This window comes from Panicum hallii, chromosome 2, assembly GCF_002211085.1.
Source record: "Panicum hallii strain FIL2 chromosome 2, PHallii_v3.1, whole genome shotgun sequence".
NCBI classification, from domain to species: Eukaryota; Viridiplantae; Streptophyta; class Magnoliopsida; order Poales; family Poaceae; genus Panicum; species Panicum hallii.
Window position 1 is genome coordinate 40323958 of NC_038043.1, and position 21513 is coordinate 40345470.

A 21513-nucleotide genomic window follows, 5' to 3' on the forward strand; every position below is an offset into this window, starting at 1 on the left:
CTACGACCTACATAAATCTTGGATACAAAATTAGTGTGATTGCATTCGCTATCCAAAAGCACTAACTTATGATTTATTTTGTATTTGTACCACACAAATAACGTATGGAATGAGTAATTGTTAGCCAAAATCTTGTCTCTTACGAAATAAAATATTAAAACATATGCCCTATATTTCTGTACAGAGGAAGGACATCATTTCATCGAAATTCATGAAGCCATGTCATCACGCGGTTCACACTCCAGTCCACACGCTTGTTATGGCGCTCCTCGGGCAGCATGCACTCCAGCAGTCTTGTAGAAAAGACAAGGCCCATGAACACTACCTCGGTTGGCTGTGTTAGGAGACTTCTTCTTGACCGAACCAGCATTTTATTATATATTCCTCGCTTTCCATATTGCCCAAGCAATCAAAAGGTCACAATTTTCAGACTTCTCGATCTCGATCGATGGCGTTCCTAGTTTTACTTGCTGCAGTACTATTGGTGCTTAGTGCCCAAGCGGTTCATCATGTCGCCGGCCAGCCAGGTTAAATAATCTACAATAATCTTTGCTAGCTTTTACAAATGATCTTATGTGCTTGTTGCTTCTTGTTCCTTGTCCGTTTGATTTCGCTTTTTTTTTTCGGGTCCGCCGTTTCATTTCGCTTTGAATGTGTGTACGAGAATGCAGGGTTCCTCAGCATCGACTGCGGCCTGGACGACGAGTACAGCGGCTACATGGACCCCGACAGCGGCATCGTCTACGTCTCCGACGGCGCATACGCCGACGCCGGCGAGAATCTCAAAGTGGCCCCCGAGTACGAGAGCCAGTTTGGGCGGCGTTACCAGACGGTCAGGAGCTTCCCGTCCGGCGTGCGCAACTGCTACGCGCTGCCCACGGTGGCCGGCGCCAAGTACTTGGCCCGGCTGGAGGCCAGGTACGGCAACCACGACGGCACGAACGACAGCTCGGCCATGGAGTTCGACGTGCACCTGGGGGCCAACTACTGGGACACGGTGCTCGTCAGGGACGACGTGGCGTACGAGGTGCTCTTCGTCGCTTGGGCCGGCTGGGCGTCGGTGTGCTTGCTCAACACCGGCCATGGCGCGCCGTTCCTGTCCATCCTGGAGCTGAGGCGCCTCGGGGACGCCTTGTATCCGGCGCTCATGGCCAACCAGACCATGTCCATATATGTACGGAGTAATATGGGTGGTAAATTTACAAGGTATGGATGTATATATACTTTCCCTTTCGCACATCCTAGTACGTATAGAGTTCGCGATTGAAAGAAACACGGAAAAATAAATTCAGTTTGACAACAGCTGGCGAGTTCAGTGGCAGGGTTTTTTTTTTTAATTCGTATAGGTTACGGAGTACAATTCATAAAAACTCGTAGAACAAAAAAATATGCATACAGAATAAATTTATAAAATTCATAGAACAAACAATACACACATGGAACAGATCATGTTACATACCCTTTGAATAAAACATATATAGAACAAATTAGAAAACTCATGAAACAAACATATATACACATGGGGTAGATCATATGAATCGTGAAAAAATATACACTTGGAATAAATCATGAAAACTCTGACACAAAAAATATACATATGATATAAATCATATAACTCTTGAAATAATTATAAGCGTGTGAAAGTATCGATGGACCAAGAGGGGGGTGAATTGGGCCTTTTTCAATTTCTAAAACAAGGTAAAGCAATCTTAACCTATGCAAAGCTAGAAAGGCACCAATTCACCAACCGGGTAACTAAGCTACCTACTCAAACTAGGAGAGATAAAAATAGAGGTTAAGCCTAGTAAGGTAGAGCAAAGCAATGATTCCTAAGTCAAGCATATGAATAAATTGCATGAAAGTAAATGCTTGAATAAAGAAAGTGGACGAGAGACAACCGGATTTTTTCCCGTGGTATCGATGTGTTGGCACACACCCCTAATCCACGTTGTGACACTCACAAAGAGTATTGTCACCTCCCAAGTCACCAAGACGAGGGCGCTCACTAAGAGTCTCCGTTCACTATCCCGGTGTGGTGGAGATCAAGCCACGTACAATCTTCTTCTCCGGGCTTCCACAATCCTTGGCAAGCTCCGCGAGAAACACCTCGATCACCAAGATCGCCTAGGTGATGCCAATCACCAAGAGTAACAAGCTAAGGCCTTCACTTGAACAAGAACCGATCACCAAGAACGGATGCACACAAGCTTCTCTCTACTCAAGTCCTTAATCTTGCTTCTTGAATGATTGAATGAACAAGTATGTGAAATGATGAAGCTCAAGGTGGCTCTTGACTATAGTATAAGTGTTTGGATGTTGTCTGGTATCAAGAGTAGCAAAATGACCCATTGGAGGGGTATATATATAGGCAGCTCACACGAATAGAGCCGTTGGAGAAAAAGCTGCCAGAAAACTGCGTAGCGCCGGTTAATCCGACGTACCTCCAATAGTCATCGTCGGTTTAACCGGTGAACGTAAACTACCCCTTCTGAAAACTAGCCGTTACAGCTTGGGCAGATTAACCGACGTATCATTGGTTTAACCGGTGAGTGTAGTTGTCCGCTGATCAACTGAAAAACCAAGTCTCTGGACAACTGCACCGACGTCCCATTTCAAATATCGTCGGTTTAACCGGTGAGTGTAGTTGTCCATTGATCAACTGAAAAACCAAGTCTCTGGACAACTGCACCGACGTCCCATTTCAAATATCGTCGGTTTAACCGGTGTACTGACTTGTCCAGACTCTGCTGACTTCGTTTAACCGACGTATATAAAAGTTTAGGCGTCGGTTAAACCGGTGTTAAGGACTTTTCCTGATTTTGCCTTTTCTGATTTGAGTCTTGAATGAAATCCAAATATTCTTGAGATATAAGTTGAGAACCACTTATTTGAGCTTCTAGAAACCTGAGTGACCATTGTGTGCATCCATTTTCAAATGACCATGTCCATGCTCAAGTTACTTAGCCTTAACCCCTCTTAATAGTGCGATCACTACAAAACTACAAAACCTATACTAACCTAAGTGTCCTTCTCAACCTTATGACACTTAGGACTAGAAAGATCCTTAGTCTTGACATATAATTGATTTGAATGCCGAGATCGCTTTTTTGAATAACGAAAATTAGGGGTCTCTTTTGACTTATGACTAAATGAGCGATAATAATCTATTAAGCTGCACAAACTCATTAGTCACAATAATGTTTGTCATTAATCACCGAAACATATCTTAAGGGCCTAGATGCTTACAGCGTGTAATAATTTGAACATATTATGAGAATGTATTGAAATATGTTAGAAAACCTAAAGTAGAGGAGAAACAAATAATTGGGTGGAATAAGTCATGACTACTATAAGAATTTTAAAGAAGATTGTGAAATAAAATAACTAATAGATAAACAAAATAAATAAGACTGTACAACCGGGGAAAAGTCCGGTTTACACCGTCCAACTATTGTAAAAGTCTGATTTTCAACCTTTAACTATAAAATCAGATAATAAAGACATCCAACTGTCGAAATCGGATAAGTTGGACCCTTTGTGTGGTTTCCAAAGATGGTTTTGTATTTTAAAAAATTAAAAAAATTCTAATTAGATTTTAAAAATCAAACTAATTTAATTTAAATTAGAAAAATATGAAACTAGTACCAAAATTTTTCTAAAAATATAACCTATCCATTATTACTCTATTTGAATCTTATTTATTCAAATATAGTAGGCATAACTATAAACAACCAAATACTATGAATATGATAAAATTGGATCCGAATAACTAACGAGCAAAGTGCCAATAGATAAGTTACAATTTTAATAAACTTTTGATACCCATTCTATTTATTTTTAATTTAAAATAAATTATTTATGAATTTTTAGTTTAAATTTGAATATTTTTAATTCTCACAAAATAAAAAAACCACCTTTGAAACCACCCAAAAGGCCAAATTTACCCGGTTTTGACAGTTGGATGGTCTCTATTATCCGATTTTGTAGTTGAATGTCGAAAATCGGACTTTTGAGATAGTTCAGAGGTGTAAACCCGACTTTTCCCTATATTATATGGGTGAAGCTTGGATATTAATGAGATTAAAAATGGCAGCAGTAGCAGCATAACAAACCAGATTTAGAAATGAACTGCTGTGCACGCTAGAACAGTTTTTGGGCCATAACAGCTGATGCGCGCGCTGGGCAGCTACCAGGTCGGCTTTTGCAGCTAATATGACACCTACTGAATCGTACGTAGCTGGGGGGTGGGCGGAGCTCGTGTCCACTTCAACTAGGCGGACGCTAGCATCCTCCATGAAAAGTAGCTTGGACTCCATCTAAAAAGGAATGACATATTAGAACTTTTAAAACTGTATAAAATAAAATATGCCTTATATATATTAACGAAAGCATCGAGAATGTTCAATATTTATTGCTTTCAGAAAATTATTCCATATCTACCAAAACGTAGTGAAAATTTCACCTAAGAAAGCATAAGCTCGTATAATATTAATTAAAGACAAAACATTAGAGGGCTAATCATGTAGATATAGTGTGTTAAAATTTGATACCCCTAATTATGCGCATCAACCCTGAAATTTAAATAAAAAGGATAATTATGAGTATAACGTGAGCTTGCATTATATCAAGAACAACATGGATGAACCTCGCAAAAAATCTTAGATGATAGCGTTTGATGCAATCGTGATAAGAGAATAAGAAATTCGCAAAGCCGATAAGAAATTCTTTTAAGCAGAACTCTAAAAGCGTAAATGATTATCGCTCTTACACAACTCTACTCAATCCTCTAGGATCTTCTAATTCTTACCCTATATATGAATATACTAGTGTGCTACATAATCGTATAGAGTTTAGGGTTTGAATGAGATCTTGTGTTGATATCCAAAGCTTGGGTAGAAATGGACTGCTGGTGCAAGCTTAATATCCAAAGCTTTGAATGAGACCTTGTATATATTGACATGATGAGCACACTTAATATCTCTTGAGCACTCTTAATTATTGTCCGTTTACATGTCTTGGATGAGACATTGTGTTGACGTGAGTCATTTATAACATCGTGCATTATCCATGTCCCTCCCCTTTATATATGGTAACTCCATGGTGGACTGCAGTGGCTAATAACCTTTTAACTGATTTTATGAAGGTTTCCTGACGATCCGTACGATCGTTACTGGTGGAGGGGTTTCGACCCTCAATGGAGGAACCTCTCCACCGCACAGAACATGCAGCCGGATCCGAGCTTCGTGGAGCCCGTGGCCGTTCTCCAGACAGCTGCTACAGCCACCGGCAACAACACAGCACTCAGTTACAAGTGGTGGCAGGCGCAGAACAGGCCCGCGTACTCGTTCATGGTGTTACTTCACTTCGCCGACTTCCAGAGTGCCCAGCTCCGGGAGTTCGACATCTACTTCAACGGCAACCGGCTGGGGCCGAGCGACAAGCCTTACAGACCGCAGTATCTGGCATCTTCTACCGTGTGTAGCTCCGGATGGTACAGGGCCAGCGACGGCAACTATAACATCACTCTTGTCGCTTCTGCTGTCTCCGAGCTGCCCCCGATGTTAAATGCGATTGAGATATACACTCTGCTTGCCTTTGACACTCCGACGACATTTCCTGATGACTGTGAGTTCTTCACTTCTCTGACTCCTCATTCTCTTTCTGTTTTCAGATTTGGATTGACTATCTGTTTATCAGTATCATGTTTTTTCTATGTGATGGAGACAACCAACTTAAGTTTAATTTTATGTCTCTGGTGCGTGTTAACATTCTCTTGGAAAAGAATAGCAAGTTAAACTTTACAACACTATAACTATTTTCACATAAACATGATAAGTATAATGTATTGGGCATATTTCATCGAGCATAAACTATTTTGATGTTGGGTACTTGGGTACCACACTTCACAATTTTCTAGATACGGCGTCCACACTATTGATCATTACTTTACTCGCCATAAGAGAAAAGCACCCACAAAAAATAAGCCTAGCCTACTTAATAGTGAACGAGGAACCTATAGACAATGCAAGCAGGAAGAGCTGAAACTCAATTAATCAAAAAGACTAGTGTTATCAGACAAGATCAGGATGTTACTCGAAATTAAGCTGCATCTGTCAAAGTACTAAGTGGAAGAGGGGCCGGCAGCTCTGGCTCCCTCCGTCACTCTCAACCTACCACTCTCCTATTTTTGTAAGTGTAGTGTTGCTAGCGCTTCGCCTAGGAGCTCTTGTTCTCTTGTATATCTTTAAATGAGCCCCGAACTTTGATTGATAGCTTGATTATACCGGTTAAGAATAGGAGGTCGTGAAGGGCGAGATGGTTGGCTATGGGTCCAGTTCGACTAATCCTCTATTCCACCGCCTTGCCACGGGCACGGCGTGGATGTCCTCGTGGAGTTGGTAGCTCATTGTCCAAAGTGATCCTAGGGTCCACAGGTGCTAGTGGGAATTCGGCCGAACCCGCTCTCTTAGTCATCTGACGCACCACACAGTGATTTGGATGCATTGGATTGTTTTCTTAGGCTAGTTGCATAATGAATTGATTATTTTATCAATTGCTTATTTTGATGGACTCATCGATCCAAGTGAGTTTCATCCGAACCTTTGGATTCAGCCGATCTATATCCTACGCTTCTTGTGATTCCAACTAATTTTTCTTGGCACGAGGTAAGATTGGGATCGGCCAAACCACATGAGTTCAACTAAACCAGTACTTTGGTCATTTTTATGTAAATTTATCTAGCATGATCTTGCATTCAAGTAAACACCAAAATCTTGTGAAAACAATTAAATTCAATCCAACAGGTACGGTGGTTCCTTTGAAAAATTTGTTCAATTCACTGTTGGGGTAGAAAGTTCTAAGTTAACAACAAATAATACAATAGCAATATCTATCTATCTATACTATAAATAAAAGAGTAAAATTTAAAATATTTTTCATCCAGATTAGATACATTATACTCATCATATTGGATCACTTGTTAGGGTTAAGGGAGTGCGAACCCATAAAAATTGAAGACTGAAAATCAATTTTTTTCTCACTACTTCCGTTGTTCCTCCACCTGGGTGCCGCCGCTCTCCCACTGCACCGTCAGCAATGCTGTTGTCGTACGGCTATCGCTAGAATTATTGTTGGAAAGGATGGAAAGGATATCTGTAGGGTTATGAAGATAACGATATCTAGGGGTATTGGAAGGTGGGTATTGTTGGAAAGGATGAAAAGTATTGCAGTTAGGGTAAGTACATTGCTATGTCAGTGGTTTTATAGGTTGTCTCATATGTATCTACGTAGGATTTTGATGATGTGGAGGAAAGAGGGTGAGGAGAGAGAACGAGATGGTTGCTTCACGAGACAACCGCCTCATAGGTTAAAATTAAGAAACTATGAGACCACTTACTCATTGTACATGTTGTTGTTATCATACTACTCACAATATTTTTTTTATTCCATAAATTAAAGAATATGGTAGTACGAGACAACAAAAGAGACAACAAAAGTGACAACGTATTGTAGATTGTAGAGGTGGACAATAGGTGGTATGTTCGGTCGTCGCAAGACATGTTATTACATGAAATCATCTATAGACGGCTCCAATATACGCAAATAGCAATAGACTGATGAGGAGGTTACTGGCCGGGCCATCCCATATAGTGATAGTTCGTTTTCTTGGCGACGCCGAGAGCCCGAGACAAGAGTCAGGCGCAGGCTACGGCCATGGAGGAAGCTGTGGGGGGGGGGGGGTGGGCTCATTCTTGCCACCGTCTTCGGCATCTACCTGACCTGCCTGCGCTCACGGTGCTCGATCAAATGGCGCGGAAGGTTATCTTGCCGATATGGGTTCACCCCTTGTCGTCTTATTTTGGATTTCTCTCCTAGTTTAAGAAACACGAGTGAGGTTGAAATGTTATTTTTGCCAAGCATTATGCTTCGAAAATTATTTTTCTCCTCTTGCACATGCACCTGCCTTGAAACCATGAACCTGAATGTTTGCCACTCAGTTCTCACACATCCATTCTGACTTATTTTTTCTTCACAAGTTGACGCCATCATGGCTATCAAATTCGAGTATGGCGTGAAGAAAAACTGGACGGGTGATCCATGTTTCCCAACCATTTATGCTTGGGACGGTGTGGAATGCAGCAATACAAGTGGTAAGACTACGAGGATAACATCATTGTGAGTATCCAAAAGCATATCCTTTCGTTTCCTTGTATTTTTATTCTTACAAGTACTAGTAGTCCAGTTTATTATTGGTGCGTCTGATCTCAATGTTGGATTGCAAATTGCAATGCAGAGACCTCTCAAAGAGCAACTTGCGTGGTGTCTTATCTACAAATTTTTCAAAGCTTACGGCGCTCGAGAATTTGTAAGTGCTACATGACCTGCTCATGCCCTCGGCCCTCTACAGTTTCTGTCAGAAATCTAAATTTGCCATGAATGAGAATCCCGTTGTGCATCCAAGAATGATCGAACATGTTAGCATTAATCTTGTTACCAGAGAATTGTGTCCAGGTTCGGCTATTGTCTAGGTTCATTGCTATTAGTGCTAGCTAGATTTCAGTTTATAGTTTAGGAGAATATGGGCAAATCATAGGAGGCATCGACTGCATTAACTAGGAGCATATCATGGAGAGCTGTATAGCCCTATATCAGCTAAATAAATAAATGAGAAACGATGAGGGGCTAGTGTTTTGCCGCATTGACCAAAAACTACTTGAGTTGTTTTTCACTTGTGTGTGTCCACCAGAGCAAAAAGCTAGTATGTTTGTGATATACACTCAAGAGAGATGGAGTGATTTCTAACAATTGGTATTAATAGCCTAAAGACCTACTGAAAATATATATTGCATTTTAGAATTCTCTTAAGCAGATGGCTCAATGTTTAGAGAACCTAGTGTACTTTCTTGATACCTTGTTAACACTACACAGTTGTTTTATGCTACGGGGCACGTAAATGAACAGGAAACTAGGAGAGTTAATGCTCCATTTTCCTTAAAAAAAAGAGTCGTTGTATAAAATACATGGAAAGGTGGTACTCGAGGAGACACTGTTGTATGATCCAGTATGATGAGGGAGGATAGAGAGGAGCCTTTCCTTCCAAGTCCTTGCTAAGTGCAGATTTCCTTCTCTTTCCACTGAGTTTTCTTTTTGTTTAGAAATTCAGGAAACTTTGCAACAATTGTTGTCATTAAACTCCTGGAGAGCCAGGACTAGGGTTATGCTATGAATTGTGTAAGCTTATTTTGTACAAGTACTTCCTAAGATTTACATGTTCTGGGCTAATCATGTTAGTATGCTGAATCAGTCTAGGAATTTGTTTCTGTGAGTCCATTCTTTAGGCCTTTGTAAAGTTATTGCAGTAATGCGATAAGCCACCCTCAGTAAGATTTTGCTTTCAAGCCAAAGAGATAGGAACTATATAAGAAGATCAAATCAGCTGTCTGTTTGGTTATAACTTAAACCTTGGAAGTCACAATATGTTGAAGCTAAAGCTAGGCTAAACACACTCTAACAAACATCACGTTGAGGTGCATGCTCCATTATGTTGCACAGTATATAGTTTGTCATAAATAGATGAGACTATTATAGGAGAACGTCTCTTTCATGATGGCCATATTTGGCATACCCACATGTTTAATTTTTCTTCCAATCTGTAAGTTACCGAATTCTCCAATCTTTAACATATATTCCTCTATGATTTTGACAGTATCCCTACAACATATTTGAGTTTCATATTAAAATGAGAAAATTCACTGATGGTGATGAACAATCATACATTCATACTTGTCATGATTATGCTTCAGAACTTCTCTGTATGCCCTTTTTATCGCCTATGACTAGCTAAATAGTTGGGAACATGTAGTGCTGCAACTCTATATAAATAGAACCCAGATTTTTATCATAACTCATCAGTGTAGGGTCTGAAATAAATGCCTATATTTTCTGGGCTTGCTCACTATAGTGGTGTAAATATTTCAGGGATCTATCTTATAACAACTTAAGCGGGCCAATACCTGATTCCTTATCAAGTTTGCCCTCCCTACGAGTTCTGTAAGTGGATGTATTTGTATACAGTTTATAACATAGCAGGGACGTTACCAAATTATTTTCACTTTCTACAGAAATGTGTCTGGCAACAATCTGAGTGGCGATTCCCTTTGCACAAATTACAATGGATCACTTATTTTCAGGTTATGGTTTTCTTCATGGTTTTCTTCTTTCCTTTTCCCCTTACTATAATTGTGAATTTCGGATAGTATCTGTTTCTGTGATCTTTAAACATGTAACCCGGCAAAGACAATCTACTCCCCCAGACTAAAATCTGTCCTTTTGTCTTTGTGTATTTCAGATATGATTCTGATACAAGTGCATGTGACAAAAGGACAAGTTCATCAAGAAAAAATGCAGCTGTCTTAATTACTTCAGTTGTTGTCCCTGTGCTTGTTGTGGCTGCACTTTTTCTTGCATGTTTCATCTGGAGAGCAAAAAGAAAGTCTAATGGTGTGTATCCTGTTGCTCTAGTCCTTGCATGTATATTTGCTGTTTACTTAGTATTTCTGTTATACATCTCATACTTGCGCAACCAGTTTCTGTAGAAAATCGCACAGGAAAACTGCAACTGGAGAGTGCTCCAATAAGTATGAAAGCTCAAGGGGATCACCTACAAGATTCTGAGAGTAGGAGGTTCACGTATAAGGATCTGGAGAATATTACCCATAATTTTGAACGGCTCATAGGACAAGGAGGTTTTGGACTTGTCTATTATGGTCGTTTAGAAGATGGTACCATGGTTGCTGCCAAGATGCGCTCTGAGTCATCATCACATGGGCTAGATGAATTTTTAGCTGAGGTATCAATATTTCAGCCACCATGGAATATTCTTGACTCACCAGCAATATAATTTTGCATGGCAATTGGCACACATGTGAATAAACGGCATGAGTCACACAACACTCAAGGAACTTATGTGGCAGTTATTAATATATATTCTCTATGTTTGTAATGTTGTGACACAGGTTCAGAGCTTGACAAAGGTGCATCACAGGAATATAGTTTCTTTGGTGGGTTACTGCTGGGAGAAAAATCATTTAGCCCTTGTTTATGAGTACATGTCTCAAGGCAGTCTTTACGATCATCTGAGAGGTTTATCTTCCTATCTTATTCAAGTACTCATACTATTCAAGAATATATTATGCTTTGGACAAGATACGGTCTCCAATAAGAAGCTCTGAGTGTTAGTTTTCAAAGCAATATGTTATTAAAACGTCTAAACCGTAATTTTACAGTGTTTCTAATAACAAGTCCAATTGTACTACTTTCATGTGACTAACGTATATAGTTTTGTGTATGTTCATGGTCAAAGTTGAGGAAATCTAGACACATATTTTTAAAGCTTCATTTATTTCCAAATAGAGGGAGTACTAATTAGGAAAATGACAACTATGAGACTGTTTTAAAATTGCATCTAAAATATCTATGCATGTTTTGAACTATGAACCATCTCGAATAATTTTTTAGTTATTTCGACCAATATATGAAAAAAGAAAATCCTTTTGGGGTATCTACATATCTTCGTTCAACTCTCAGTTGGACAGCATGGACACAAGTTTTGTGCCTAAGTGAGCCAGAATGCCCCTTGCGCATCCAGCTATATAGAGTTGTTTACATAGGTATGGGGAATGACACGCGCAATCCATGTTCTCGAAAAGGAATTACTTGACTCTGTCAGCATGATGTATCACATCTAACTCGAAAAGGGATGACACCCTGTTTCCTTTTGCTGTATGACTTCAGCCAATGCGTATATTTATCTTATCAAAGGGTTGGTCTTATTTCTAGCATAGAGAAGTGGGAATCAGAACAAGAAACCTGGATGAGTTTCGTATTTCCACAAATTTGCTGAACTTGACATGTGAAGGTTGTTAACACAGTTCTGTTCTTCTATTACAATGAAGGTAAACATGCTGCTGTTGAAATCCTGAACTGGGGAACGCGTGTACGAATTGTGCTTGAAGCTGCACAAGGTATGGTGTGCAGCCAACTAGATATTTTGTGAGCAAATCTGTCATACGTTCTTTCATATTTTCAACTCGAGGCATTCCTGTTATATGTATAGGCCTGGACTATTTGCACAAAGGATGCAGTCCACCAATCATTCACCGGGATGTGAAGAGCAGCAACATTCTCTTGCGTCGGAATCTGCAAGCTAAAATAGCAGATATGGGACTGAGCAGATCATATCTTAGCGATACTCAGACTCACATATCAGTCACTGCAGCTGGCACTGCTGGTTACATGGACCCAGAGTATGTCGATCTGTCCCCTGTGGTACACTATTACATTTTCGTGCCTTTTTCGTTGTAGCTTATTTTCGAAATTTCGAATATGCAGTAAAACTAGCAAAATTGTCATTGTTGTATGGAACGTGTTTTCCTTTTCACACAGCCTCTAGATTTAAGGTGATTACGTGATAAGGCTTGTTTGGTGCTCTATTTATCTCTGAAGTTCTTGGCTTCGGTTTTCTCAGGTACTACCTCACTGGAAGGCTTACTGAGAGCAGCGACGTTTACAGCTTCGGAATCGTCTTACTTGAGGCAGCCACCGGTGAGCCCCCGCAGCTGCCTGGCCTTGGTCACATCGTCCAGCGCGTGAAACAGAGGATGGCCGCTGGCGACATCGGCTCGATCGCCGACTCACGGCTCAGAGGCGCCTACGACGTGAGCTCCATGTGGAAGGTTGTCGACATTGCCATGGCGTGTGCGGCGGACGACGGCACCGCGAGGCCCACGATGGCCGACGTCGTGGCCCAGCTCAAGGACAGCATGGCGCTGGAGGATGCTCGGGTGAACGACTGCAGGGTCCCGGCGCGAAAGGTGCAGCGTGATGACGCGGCTTTGATGCCCTCGTTTGGTCCATCGTTGAGATGAGGTTTGGTTTGGTCCATTTTGTAGTCTACATCGGGGTTTCTGTGCTGTGAGCTTGATGTGGATTGTGAAGGCACATTAGAGTCTGTCTGTGCATTCGTTTTCAATCCCTAGTTATTGGTGAGTAGACAGGTAATAAGATTGACATGCCAATACGCGAAGGAAATCATAACTTCGAAACCATGGTTGTCCCAAATAAAATAGTACCTTCACTGATCCCTCCGTTAGTTTTGGTTGCCGTGGATTTTTTACTTGCACCGTGTAATCTTTCGTATCTTGCATCTGGTGTGGTGTGCTTTCGTATTGTGTTAGGCGACTGGCCAAGGGCCCAAATTTGGTATATAGTTTTGTACCTCGAATGAACGGTAGAGCTCCTGCCGTTTGCTTAAAAGGAAAACGAAACCAATCAATAAGGTTTGAGAATGAAATAGCGTTGTTCATTTCAAACCATGAATATTCAATACAAAAGTTGGAGGGGATCATGTTGCACTAGTATTATATAAATTTATTGTAAACGTACATCGTATAGCGGGGATAGCTCAGTTGGGAGAGCGTCAGACTGAAGATCTGAAGGTCGCGTGTTCGATCCACGCTCACCGCATCTTTCTAATTTTTTCGTTTTCCCATTCGTTTTCTTCTATTTTTGTTTTACCAATCTGCCCCTGGCTTCTCTCACACACTTGCCCGCCGCGCCGCCGCCCCCCGCAACGATTCCCCATTTCTTTCCCGCCTACATCTCCCGCCTCTTCCCCTCCCCACAAAACCCCAAACCCTAGCAGCCTCCACGCCCCCGCCTCCGCATCCAGATCGGCCGCGGCCATGGCGCTCAAGCAGAAGGGCACCGACGCCGCCGCCGACCCCAAGAAGCGCCGCCGCGTCGGCTTCTCCGGCATCGGTACCAAACCCGACCCACGCCCCACACTCTCATTTCCGGCCCGTTTACCCTGGATTCATATGTCTGGCGGCGCGTCCGGGGCGCGGATAGGTCTAGTCGTGCTGCGATGCGGCGGCTGCGGCATGTTTTCTTTTAGATTCTATAGAGATTTTGATTTTTTGGCTTGGCGGCTACGCTTGGGGCTCGGCTGCTCTATAGTTTCGGTTACCTTCCGATTCAAGTGTCTCTGCTACTCGGAATTTTGTTTGTTTGCTGGGATTCAGATGGCCTTGCTTGATTTGGTGCCTGCAGCGTGGAAACACGGGGAGCTGCTCTGTGTTAGTCAGAAGGGCTGTGAGGAGTTGCTAAATTGTTAGGCTTGGCACTGTTTTGTGACTGAGATTGCACATTGTGTGGAAATGAATTGGTTGCTTGCCTAGAGTAGGGTCGATCTAGTTGTTCTTACCTTGGTTAAACTCTGATGCGCTGACCTCACGAGTCTCGGACAGTCTCACGGGTTAAATTTCACCTTATGAAATTGTATGCCTTAGTGTTACTTCAGATTGCAGACTTACTCCACTTTTTACAAACACAAATATCCGTCATATTGTCTGTGGTTGTACCAGTCCTAGAAAGATTTGCTCTGGAAGATGCAAGTTACATGTGCGGTTCGTTCCATGTGGATGTTACATGCCAATTTCTCTTGTGTGTTTCTGTCCTCTTAGGCACCCCTATCTATATTGTACAATGTATAAGCAGGCTAAATGATTAAGTCACTTTCTATTTCCTTTTGCTGTGCAGATGCTGGAGTTGAGGCAAATGAGTGTATGAAAGTGTTTCTGGGTGTGTAATTACTCCCATCAATCCTCTGTAAATTACAATTTCTAGCAGCTATTTCATCCCTTTTATGCAAATTGCAATTTTTAGCAACCTATCTCTTTATCCCTCTATGACTCTTATTGCATATCAAAGTAAAGAACAAACTTCAAAACTAATAATAAATCACAAGTTTTTCATTGGTTTATTCGACTGACTGCAGTAAATTAGACAGTTATATGTATGCCCTGGAACTGAATGAATTCAATGGAATCATAATCCTATTAATTTGATTTCTGCAACTCTTAATTTTTTTTTGTACTATTGGTTTTATTACAGCAAGGAACCCTGACGAGGCGGGCTCTGAGGACTGCACTTCTATTCAACCTTTTGACCTAAACCATTTTTTTGGTGAAGATGGAAAGATATATGGTTACAAAAATCTTAAGGTAAGCAAAGTATTTTACTGTTATTAAGATAGCAGATTCTCCAGGCCTTTTTTCTTCCACTAATTCTTTCTATAAGTTTGACATGCTAGTTATCTGACCATGACTGTATTGGATATGGTACTTTTTTGCAGATAAATGTGTGGATAAGTGCAATATCATTCCATGGATATGCTGATATTTCATTCGAGGAAACATCTGATGTGAGTATTGTGTATTTGATTGTAGCACACAATCTGTGCTGAATCTCGAATTCTTTACGTGCACAGATGATTTTCTGTAAGTTTAGCATGTGTAGTTACTGCATATGGTTGCCAGCTGTAATTTGGTATTGCTTTAGAATTTGGTTATAATCTTGTCGAGTACCTTTGAGCTTGTTTTTACTTGTCCATTGCTTGGATTAATCATCTCAATGACACCTCACAGCAAACCAACTCAAACCTTCAACCAACATTCCTCATCTTTGCTGTTTTTCTTTGGCATTTGAATGCATTGACTACCGTTGTTGAGTGAGCAATGTAATCCATAATTTGAAAATTTCATTTGGCATGTATTTGTTAGTAAACATAACTTTAGTCCTTTCTGATTTCCTCAAGACATTGACAAAACATTTTACTGATATTTTCCAGGGAGGGAAAGGAATAACAGATCTAAAGCCTGTTCTTCAGGTCTGTTTCATTCACAATGTCATTGTTTAAACAAAGAAACCTCCACACATAATGTTTTATATTTCTTAAGCTTCATTCATTCTGTGACAGAGCATTTTTGGAGAAAACTTGGTAGAAAAAGAGGAATTTCTGCAAATCTTTTCAAAGGAATGCGAATATATCAGGTACTCTTATTTCCTAACCGTAGAATGCTGCATCAGTAATAATTTGAATTGCTTAGAAGCAAGACATATTAATTGTTCTTATTGTAGAGATGTGGTGACAAATGGTAATGCCATAAAGCATGAAGGCACCAATGAATCAGATCCAACAGTTGAGGTAATCTGTTTGTTCCTCTGTTTTTATGTTTTTGATTTGTAACTTGTAACACTTGTGTAAATTTGATCTCAGATCAACATATCTAATTGATATAGGTTAAAGTAAAGTTTGTTCTTTGAAGTGTTATCACTGATCAATTTATGACACTATTTTTTGTCCGTCAATGTAAAGCATGATCATTGTGCTGAAATGTATTCACTTTTGTGCATTCAAAAATTTATAGTTTGCTCTGTAACTCGAGTCTGTTATTTCTCTGTAAGTTCATGTTCAGCCTGCTGTTCAAGGTGTCATCTCTATTCAGGTCCCAAAAATCTTGAGATTGATTTATATTTGATTCCCAGATTGTTCGAGTTGAACTCCAAGGTGCTGCTGCATTCCTTTATTCTCGTCTGGTGCCGCTTGTTCTGCTTCTGGTTGAAGGTAACGGAAGGCTTTGAAATATAGTAGTCTGCTTTATTTGGGACTTCTTTTCTGATATCATTGCACTATAGGTTCCACTCCTATAGATATTGGAGAACATGGATGGGAAATGCTTCTGGTAGTAAAGAAGACAACACAAGAGTCTGTTCCAAAATTTCAGCTACTAGGTTTTGCAGCTGTCCATAATTTTTATCATTACCCTGAGAGCACTCGATTGCGAATCAGCCAGGTTGGTCCTCTACTCCTTACAGCTGTACTTTCTATTTGTTTCATTTATATGTGTATGAAGTTATTCTCCATGATCTAGTCAAATCCCTTTGAAGTTATTCCATGGTATTGCTAGGTTCCAAGGGCTGTCAGTTTGTTTTTAGATGTTAAACTGACTTTGATAAAGTTGCATAACCAAATGATTTGAAAAGTAAAGCAAGTTTCAGTCTGGTTGGGTGTTTTTCCTGATTTGATTTTGTTTATTTTCAGATACTGGTTCTGCCACCTCATCAGGGTGAAGGGCATGGCCTTCGTCTTCTTGAGGCAATCAATTCTACTGCACTATCAGAGAACATATATGATGTAACAATAGAAGATCCTTCAGACTACCTGCAGTATGTGCGTTCATCTATGGACTGCCTCCGTCTTCTCACATTTGATCCAATCAAGCCAGCGCTCAGTGCTATGGTCTCGTCTCTGAAGGAGTCCAACCTGTCAAAAAGGACTTGCAGCTTGAGGATGGTTCCGCCAGCTGACCTGACCGAAACTGTCCGGCAGAAGCTGAAGATCAACAGGAAACAGTTTCTGCGGTGCTGGGAAATTCTGGTCTGTCTAAGCCTTGATTCTGAGGACCGTAAGAGCATGGACAACTTCAGGGCCTGCATATACGACCGCACCAAGGGTGAAATCCTTGGTGGCGCCACTGGAACCAACGGGAAGCGTCTGGTGCAGATGCCAAGCAGTGCGAACGAGGAGGAGTCCTTTGCTGTGTTCTGGACACAGGATTGTGAGGATGCGGATGACCAGACAGTTGAGCAGCAGCCAGAAGATCTCAAGACCCAGGAGGAGCAGCTCAATGAGCTCGTGGACAACCAAATGGAGGAGATTGTTGGGGTTGCGAAGAATGTTGCCTCGCGTGGGAAGGATAAGCTGGCAGAGCTGTTGGCTCGGTGAACCTGGGTGATCCTTGCTTTATATCATGCTAACATGGGAACGCTATGGAAGCTTTCTTGGTGAGATCTTTTATATAGACCGGCTCTTCAGGGTAGACAGGGAAATGTTGGTTGTTACACTGTCTTCATAAGTTGTAGAACCAACACAAAAATAGGTCCAGAGTAGAACTTCTTCCCATCGGATTATTATGTATTCCAATTCTGGAATCTTTGATGAGAATGTTACGTTTGACTTGATTGGCAACCGTGCTAAATCTTGGAATGATTCTTACAGTACACCCCATGGCGCCTGCGATCCAGTTTCAGGGTGATTGTGATCCATTATCTATTTGTGGATATGCAGTACAGGTTCCCGTTTGAAAGCTGGTACCTAGTGTCAGTTGTTGCAGGGTCAGGATCCGACACCAAATGAATGCTTCTCCGCAATCCTCAGCTCAAGTCCATCACCTCTCTGGTTAGTCTCAACATAAACATGCATGTATATACAATTGAACATGCTCATAAAACCTTGAAAGCTTCAAATCATTTCATCACCATGGCACTTGTACACACATGATTCACCACACCACCTTCATATGAAAAACAATTTACTGAAGTCTCATTATAGAATTACTATATATAACAGAGATCTGGCCACCAACAATCTAAACCCAGGTGCAGGCACAACCGCGCAAGTTCATCTTACCAATGGACCAGACGCTGGCACCAAATCTGCTACATCACTCCGTGGGCTTGCCCTGGCGCTACTGTCTTTGTGGCGAGCTTCCTCTAACGCCAGGCACTCCTTCAGCTGTACCACAAGAGTCTCCATCGTTGGCCTTTGAGCAGCAGCATCTGCTGTGCACGTCAGGGTGGTCTCAACCACCTTCCACATGGAACTGATGTCGTAGGCACCTCCGAGCCGTGCATCTGTAATCGAGCTGGTGTCACCAGTGGCTATCTTCTAGGTTCCACTCCTTACAGTATTGGAAGCTCGCCAGTGGCTACCTCAAGAAGAACAACTCCAAAGCTGTAAACATCGCTGCTCTCCGTGAGCCTTCCGGTATGGTAGTACCTAAAAAACAGCAGGCAAAGCACATTAAAAGAAAAGGAGAGCATCGGACATGCTGGCCTCATCCTATTAGAACCCAAGGTTGCATCAATAGGAGAATTGCTTGCAAATAGTGGGTCTCAATTTTTCTTTTCGTTTGTTTTGTTACTTGCCACTTGGCAAATTAACCTATTCACGATTTACGTGTAATTCAAATAGCATCAGCGATACGATAAACAAGCACCACAACAATATTGACAGAGAGAGACGTACTCAGGGTCAATGTAACCAGCTGTGCCAGCTGCAGAGGCTGATATGTGGGTCTGACCATCACTAAGAAACGTTTTACTGAGTCCAAAATCTGCTATTTTAGCTTGCAGATTTCGACCCAGGAGAATGTTGCTGGTCTTTACATCCCGGTGAACCATCGGCAGGTTGCAACTTCTGTGCAAATAATCTAGGCCTGTACGTATATCAAACAAGTAAAATACCAAAAAATAAAAATGAGAATGAACAGCACAATAAGCGTTTGCTTTAGAGAAATATATTCTTATCTTTTTTATGGCAGCATACCTTGAGCAGCTTGAAGCGCCACTCGTACACGTGTTCCCCAGTTCAATGTTTTTGGATCTAATCCAATTTTTGGAAGCTTTTATAAAACATTCCGAGTATTTTATCTGGGTTCGCTGTGTCCAACTTCATCTCTAAGTTTTTTTGTCTCAAAATTTTTTGAATGCTTCTGAATATTTTTTGAATTCAAAATATATCATCTACACTTCTATAGATTTATTTTGAATTAAAAATGCATATCCAAAAAAAAAGATAAAAGTACCGAGTCGGCCCAGCCCAGCCGAGCCCGACCCAGTCTGCAGCCCCCGTCCCCTACAGGGACGCAAGCTGCCCTGCCGCCGCCAGGCTCTTGCCTTGCGTGCGTTCCAGGGGCGCGCCCCTGCCCCCTTGGCCATCCCCTCTGCGTCGCTGCTGCTCCCGTGCGCCTGTTATTCTCGCGCACGGACCCTGCAGCGCCGCCGCCTCCTTGCGAAGCCCTGCTGCGACGCGCCCTATCCTGCCGCCGCCTGCGGCCTCGCCACTCAGGATCCGCCGCCGTAGCCCGCTTGCGCGCCAGGGTGCCACGCTCGCAAGGGCGCCTACGGGGAAGTGGGAGCCACCGCTTGCCGGGAGGCCCCCATCTTCAACAAGTACTCGGACTCGGATGATGAATCTGAAACCTTTTTAGGTAGTCTTCTGGGCCTGACTGTAACATCAATACCGCTGGAAGGGCATGGAGCCCTTTGAACTACTCGAATGCGACTCTCACCTCTTTGCCTTCACACAAGAATTACCTTTACAAGAAGGAAAATCTCTCTCCCATCATTGAGGAGGGAGAAAACAAGACCAAGCTAGTCGAGTTCTCCTCCAACGGTGAGTCCTCGTCGGACTGCCACTAAACGTGCCAAGTGCAGGAAGAATGCAGAAGCCCGCGCACGTAATCCACCTCACCGCAGGAATCTCCATGACGCTTTCGCAGCGTCGACGATCGTGAGTACAGTACTCCGATTGGGAACATCGACAAAGCAGCTCTCTTAATCTAGCGGCTACCCTAAAACCCGGAGAGTGAGAGGCCTTATACCTAACTCAGCGAGCGAGCCAGGGCGACAATGAGTTGACGGCCATCGTCGTAGCCCGGGGACCGAATGACGAGCTGGCCGGGTGCGTCACCGTACCGTGTCATTTGGTTTGTCACGTACCGGCCTCATGGAATGGTCAACAACTGACCGGCTGCGCGTCGTCGTCCCCCCGTGTCCGGTACGTTGAAGCTGAGTTAGTTGACTCGCTCTCATCTATGGCAATAGCCTTCTTTCTTTAGAAGTGCTGGTGTGCAGCACTGCAGCATATACAAGCATATATTAAGGATATACAGTGTATTTTGTTTTGGAGTAGAATACACTACGAGCCAAGTTACCATTTTTAAATTATAAAGCAGAAGTATTTATAGTGACGTGAAACTTACATATGGGTCTAAATTTTATTTTTGAATTTTTATGCTCAACTCTTATATTTTCAAAATTTTCTCCAAAATTTTGTTTCAAAATGTTGTCCTAACATTTTTCTCAATGTTTCCTCCAAATTTATTTTTCTATTTTCTAATTATTTACAATTTCTGTCATATGAGTTTAATATTCGTACAAAATTTTTAAGAGCTTTTGTATTTGAACATATTTGTACAAGTAAATTTGTTATGATTTTTTTCTTGTATATGTTTTGTGTATAATTTGTATTTGAACAAATTATATAACTTTCGATTTAGTTTAAACAACTATGATTTGGACCTCACGTGATACGATTAGTGAATTTAAGAATCTGAATGTGCATTTTAAAAGTTTGGAGATCTGGATGATACTTGGAGCCAGGTTTAAGATCCGACGGTATATTTTACTCTGTTTTGCTGGTACAAGCCTATGACCTACGTAAATCTTGGATACAAAAATTAGTGTGATTGCATTCGCTATCCAAAAGCACTAACTTATGATTTACTTTGTATTTATACCACACAAATAACGTATGGAATGAGTAATTGTTAGCCAAAATCTTGTCTCTTACGAAATAAAATATTAAAACATATGCCCTTTATTTCTGTACAGAGGGAGTACATCATTTCATCGAAATTCATGAAGCCATGTCATCACGCGGTTCACACTCCAGTCCACACGCTTGTTATGGCGCTCCTCGGGCAGCATGCACTCCAGCAGTCTTGTAGAAAAGATAAGGCCCATGAACACTACCTCGGTTGGCTGTGTTAGGAGACTTCTTCTTGACCGTACCAGCATTTTATTATATATTCCTCGCTTTCCATATTG

General features: G+C 41.6%; 2 protein-coding genes, 1 non-coding gene and 1 pseudogene across 4 annotated transcripts; 3 read left to right on the forward strand and 1 right to left on the reverse strand.

The window, feature by feature from the left end:
* The first annotated feature begins 422 nt into the window (after window positions 1-422).
* Window positions 423-13135, forward strand: LOC112881731 (probable LRR receptor-like serine/threonine-protein kinase At1g51810). 2 transcript variants are annotated; one of them, XM_025946566.1, is made up of 13 exons: window positions 423-527; window positions 672-1206; window positions 5144-5625; window positions 8037-8175; window positions 8294-8365; window positions 9979-10050; window positions 10122-10190; window positions 10349-10500; window positions 10596-10849; window positions 11016-11142; window positions 11955-12023; window positions 12116-12305; window positions 12527-13135. In XM_025946566.1, exons 1-13 carry the CDS (start codon window positions 449-451, stop codon window positions 12924-12926), a joined length of 2640 nt encoding a protein of 879 aa, XP_025802351.1. In that variant the 5' UTR covers window positions 423-448; the 3' UTR covers window positions 12927-13135. The 2 variants fall into 2 exon arrangements, with proteins under 2 accessions (XP_025802351.1, XP_025802350.1); XM_025946565.1 differs by having other exon boundaries at window positions 10587-10849; window positions 12527-13134.
* A 316-nt stretch (window positions 13136-13451) lies between these two features.
* Window positions 13452-13524, forward strand: TRNAF-GAA. The gene has a single exon. It is a non-coding gene; the product is annotated as a tRNA-Phe (tRNA).
* Window positions 13525-13630: 106 nt separating this feature from the next.
* LOC112879482 (probable histone acetyltransferase type B catalytic subunit) lies at window positions 13631-17901 on the forward strand. Its single transcript, XM_025943740.1, has 10 exons — window positions 13631-13818; window positions 14599-14640; window positions 14953-15062; window positions 15194-15262; window positions 15689-15727; window positions 15818-15891; window positions 15979-16045; window positions 16387-16465; window positions 16537-16694; window positions 16943-17901. The coding sequence occupies exons 1-10, from the start codon at window positions 13743-13745 to the stop codon at window positions 17624-17626; spliced, it is 1398 nt and encodes a 465-aa protein (XP_025799525.1). The 5' UTR covers window positions 13631-13742; the 3' UTR covers window positions 17627-17901.
* Window positions 17902-18257: 356 nt separating this feature from the next.
* LOC112881036 lies at window positions 18258-19620 on the reverse strand (annotated as a pseudogene).
* Window positions 19621-21513: the final 1893 nt, after the last annotated feature.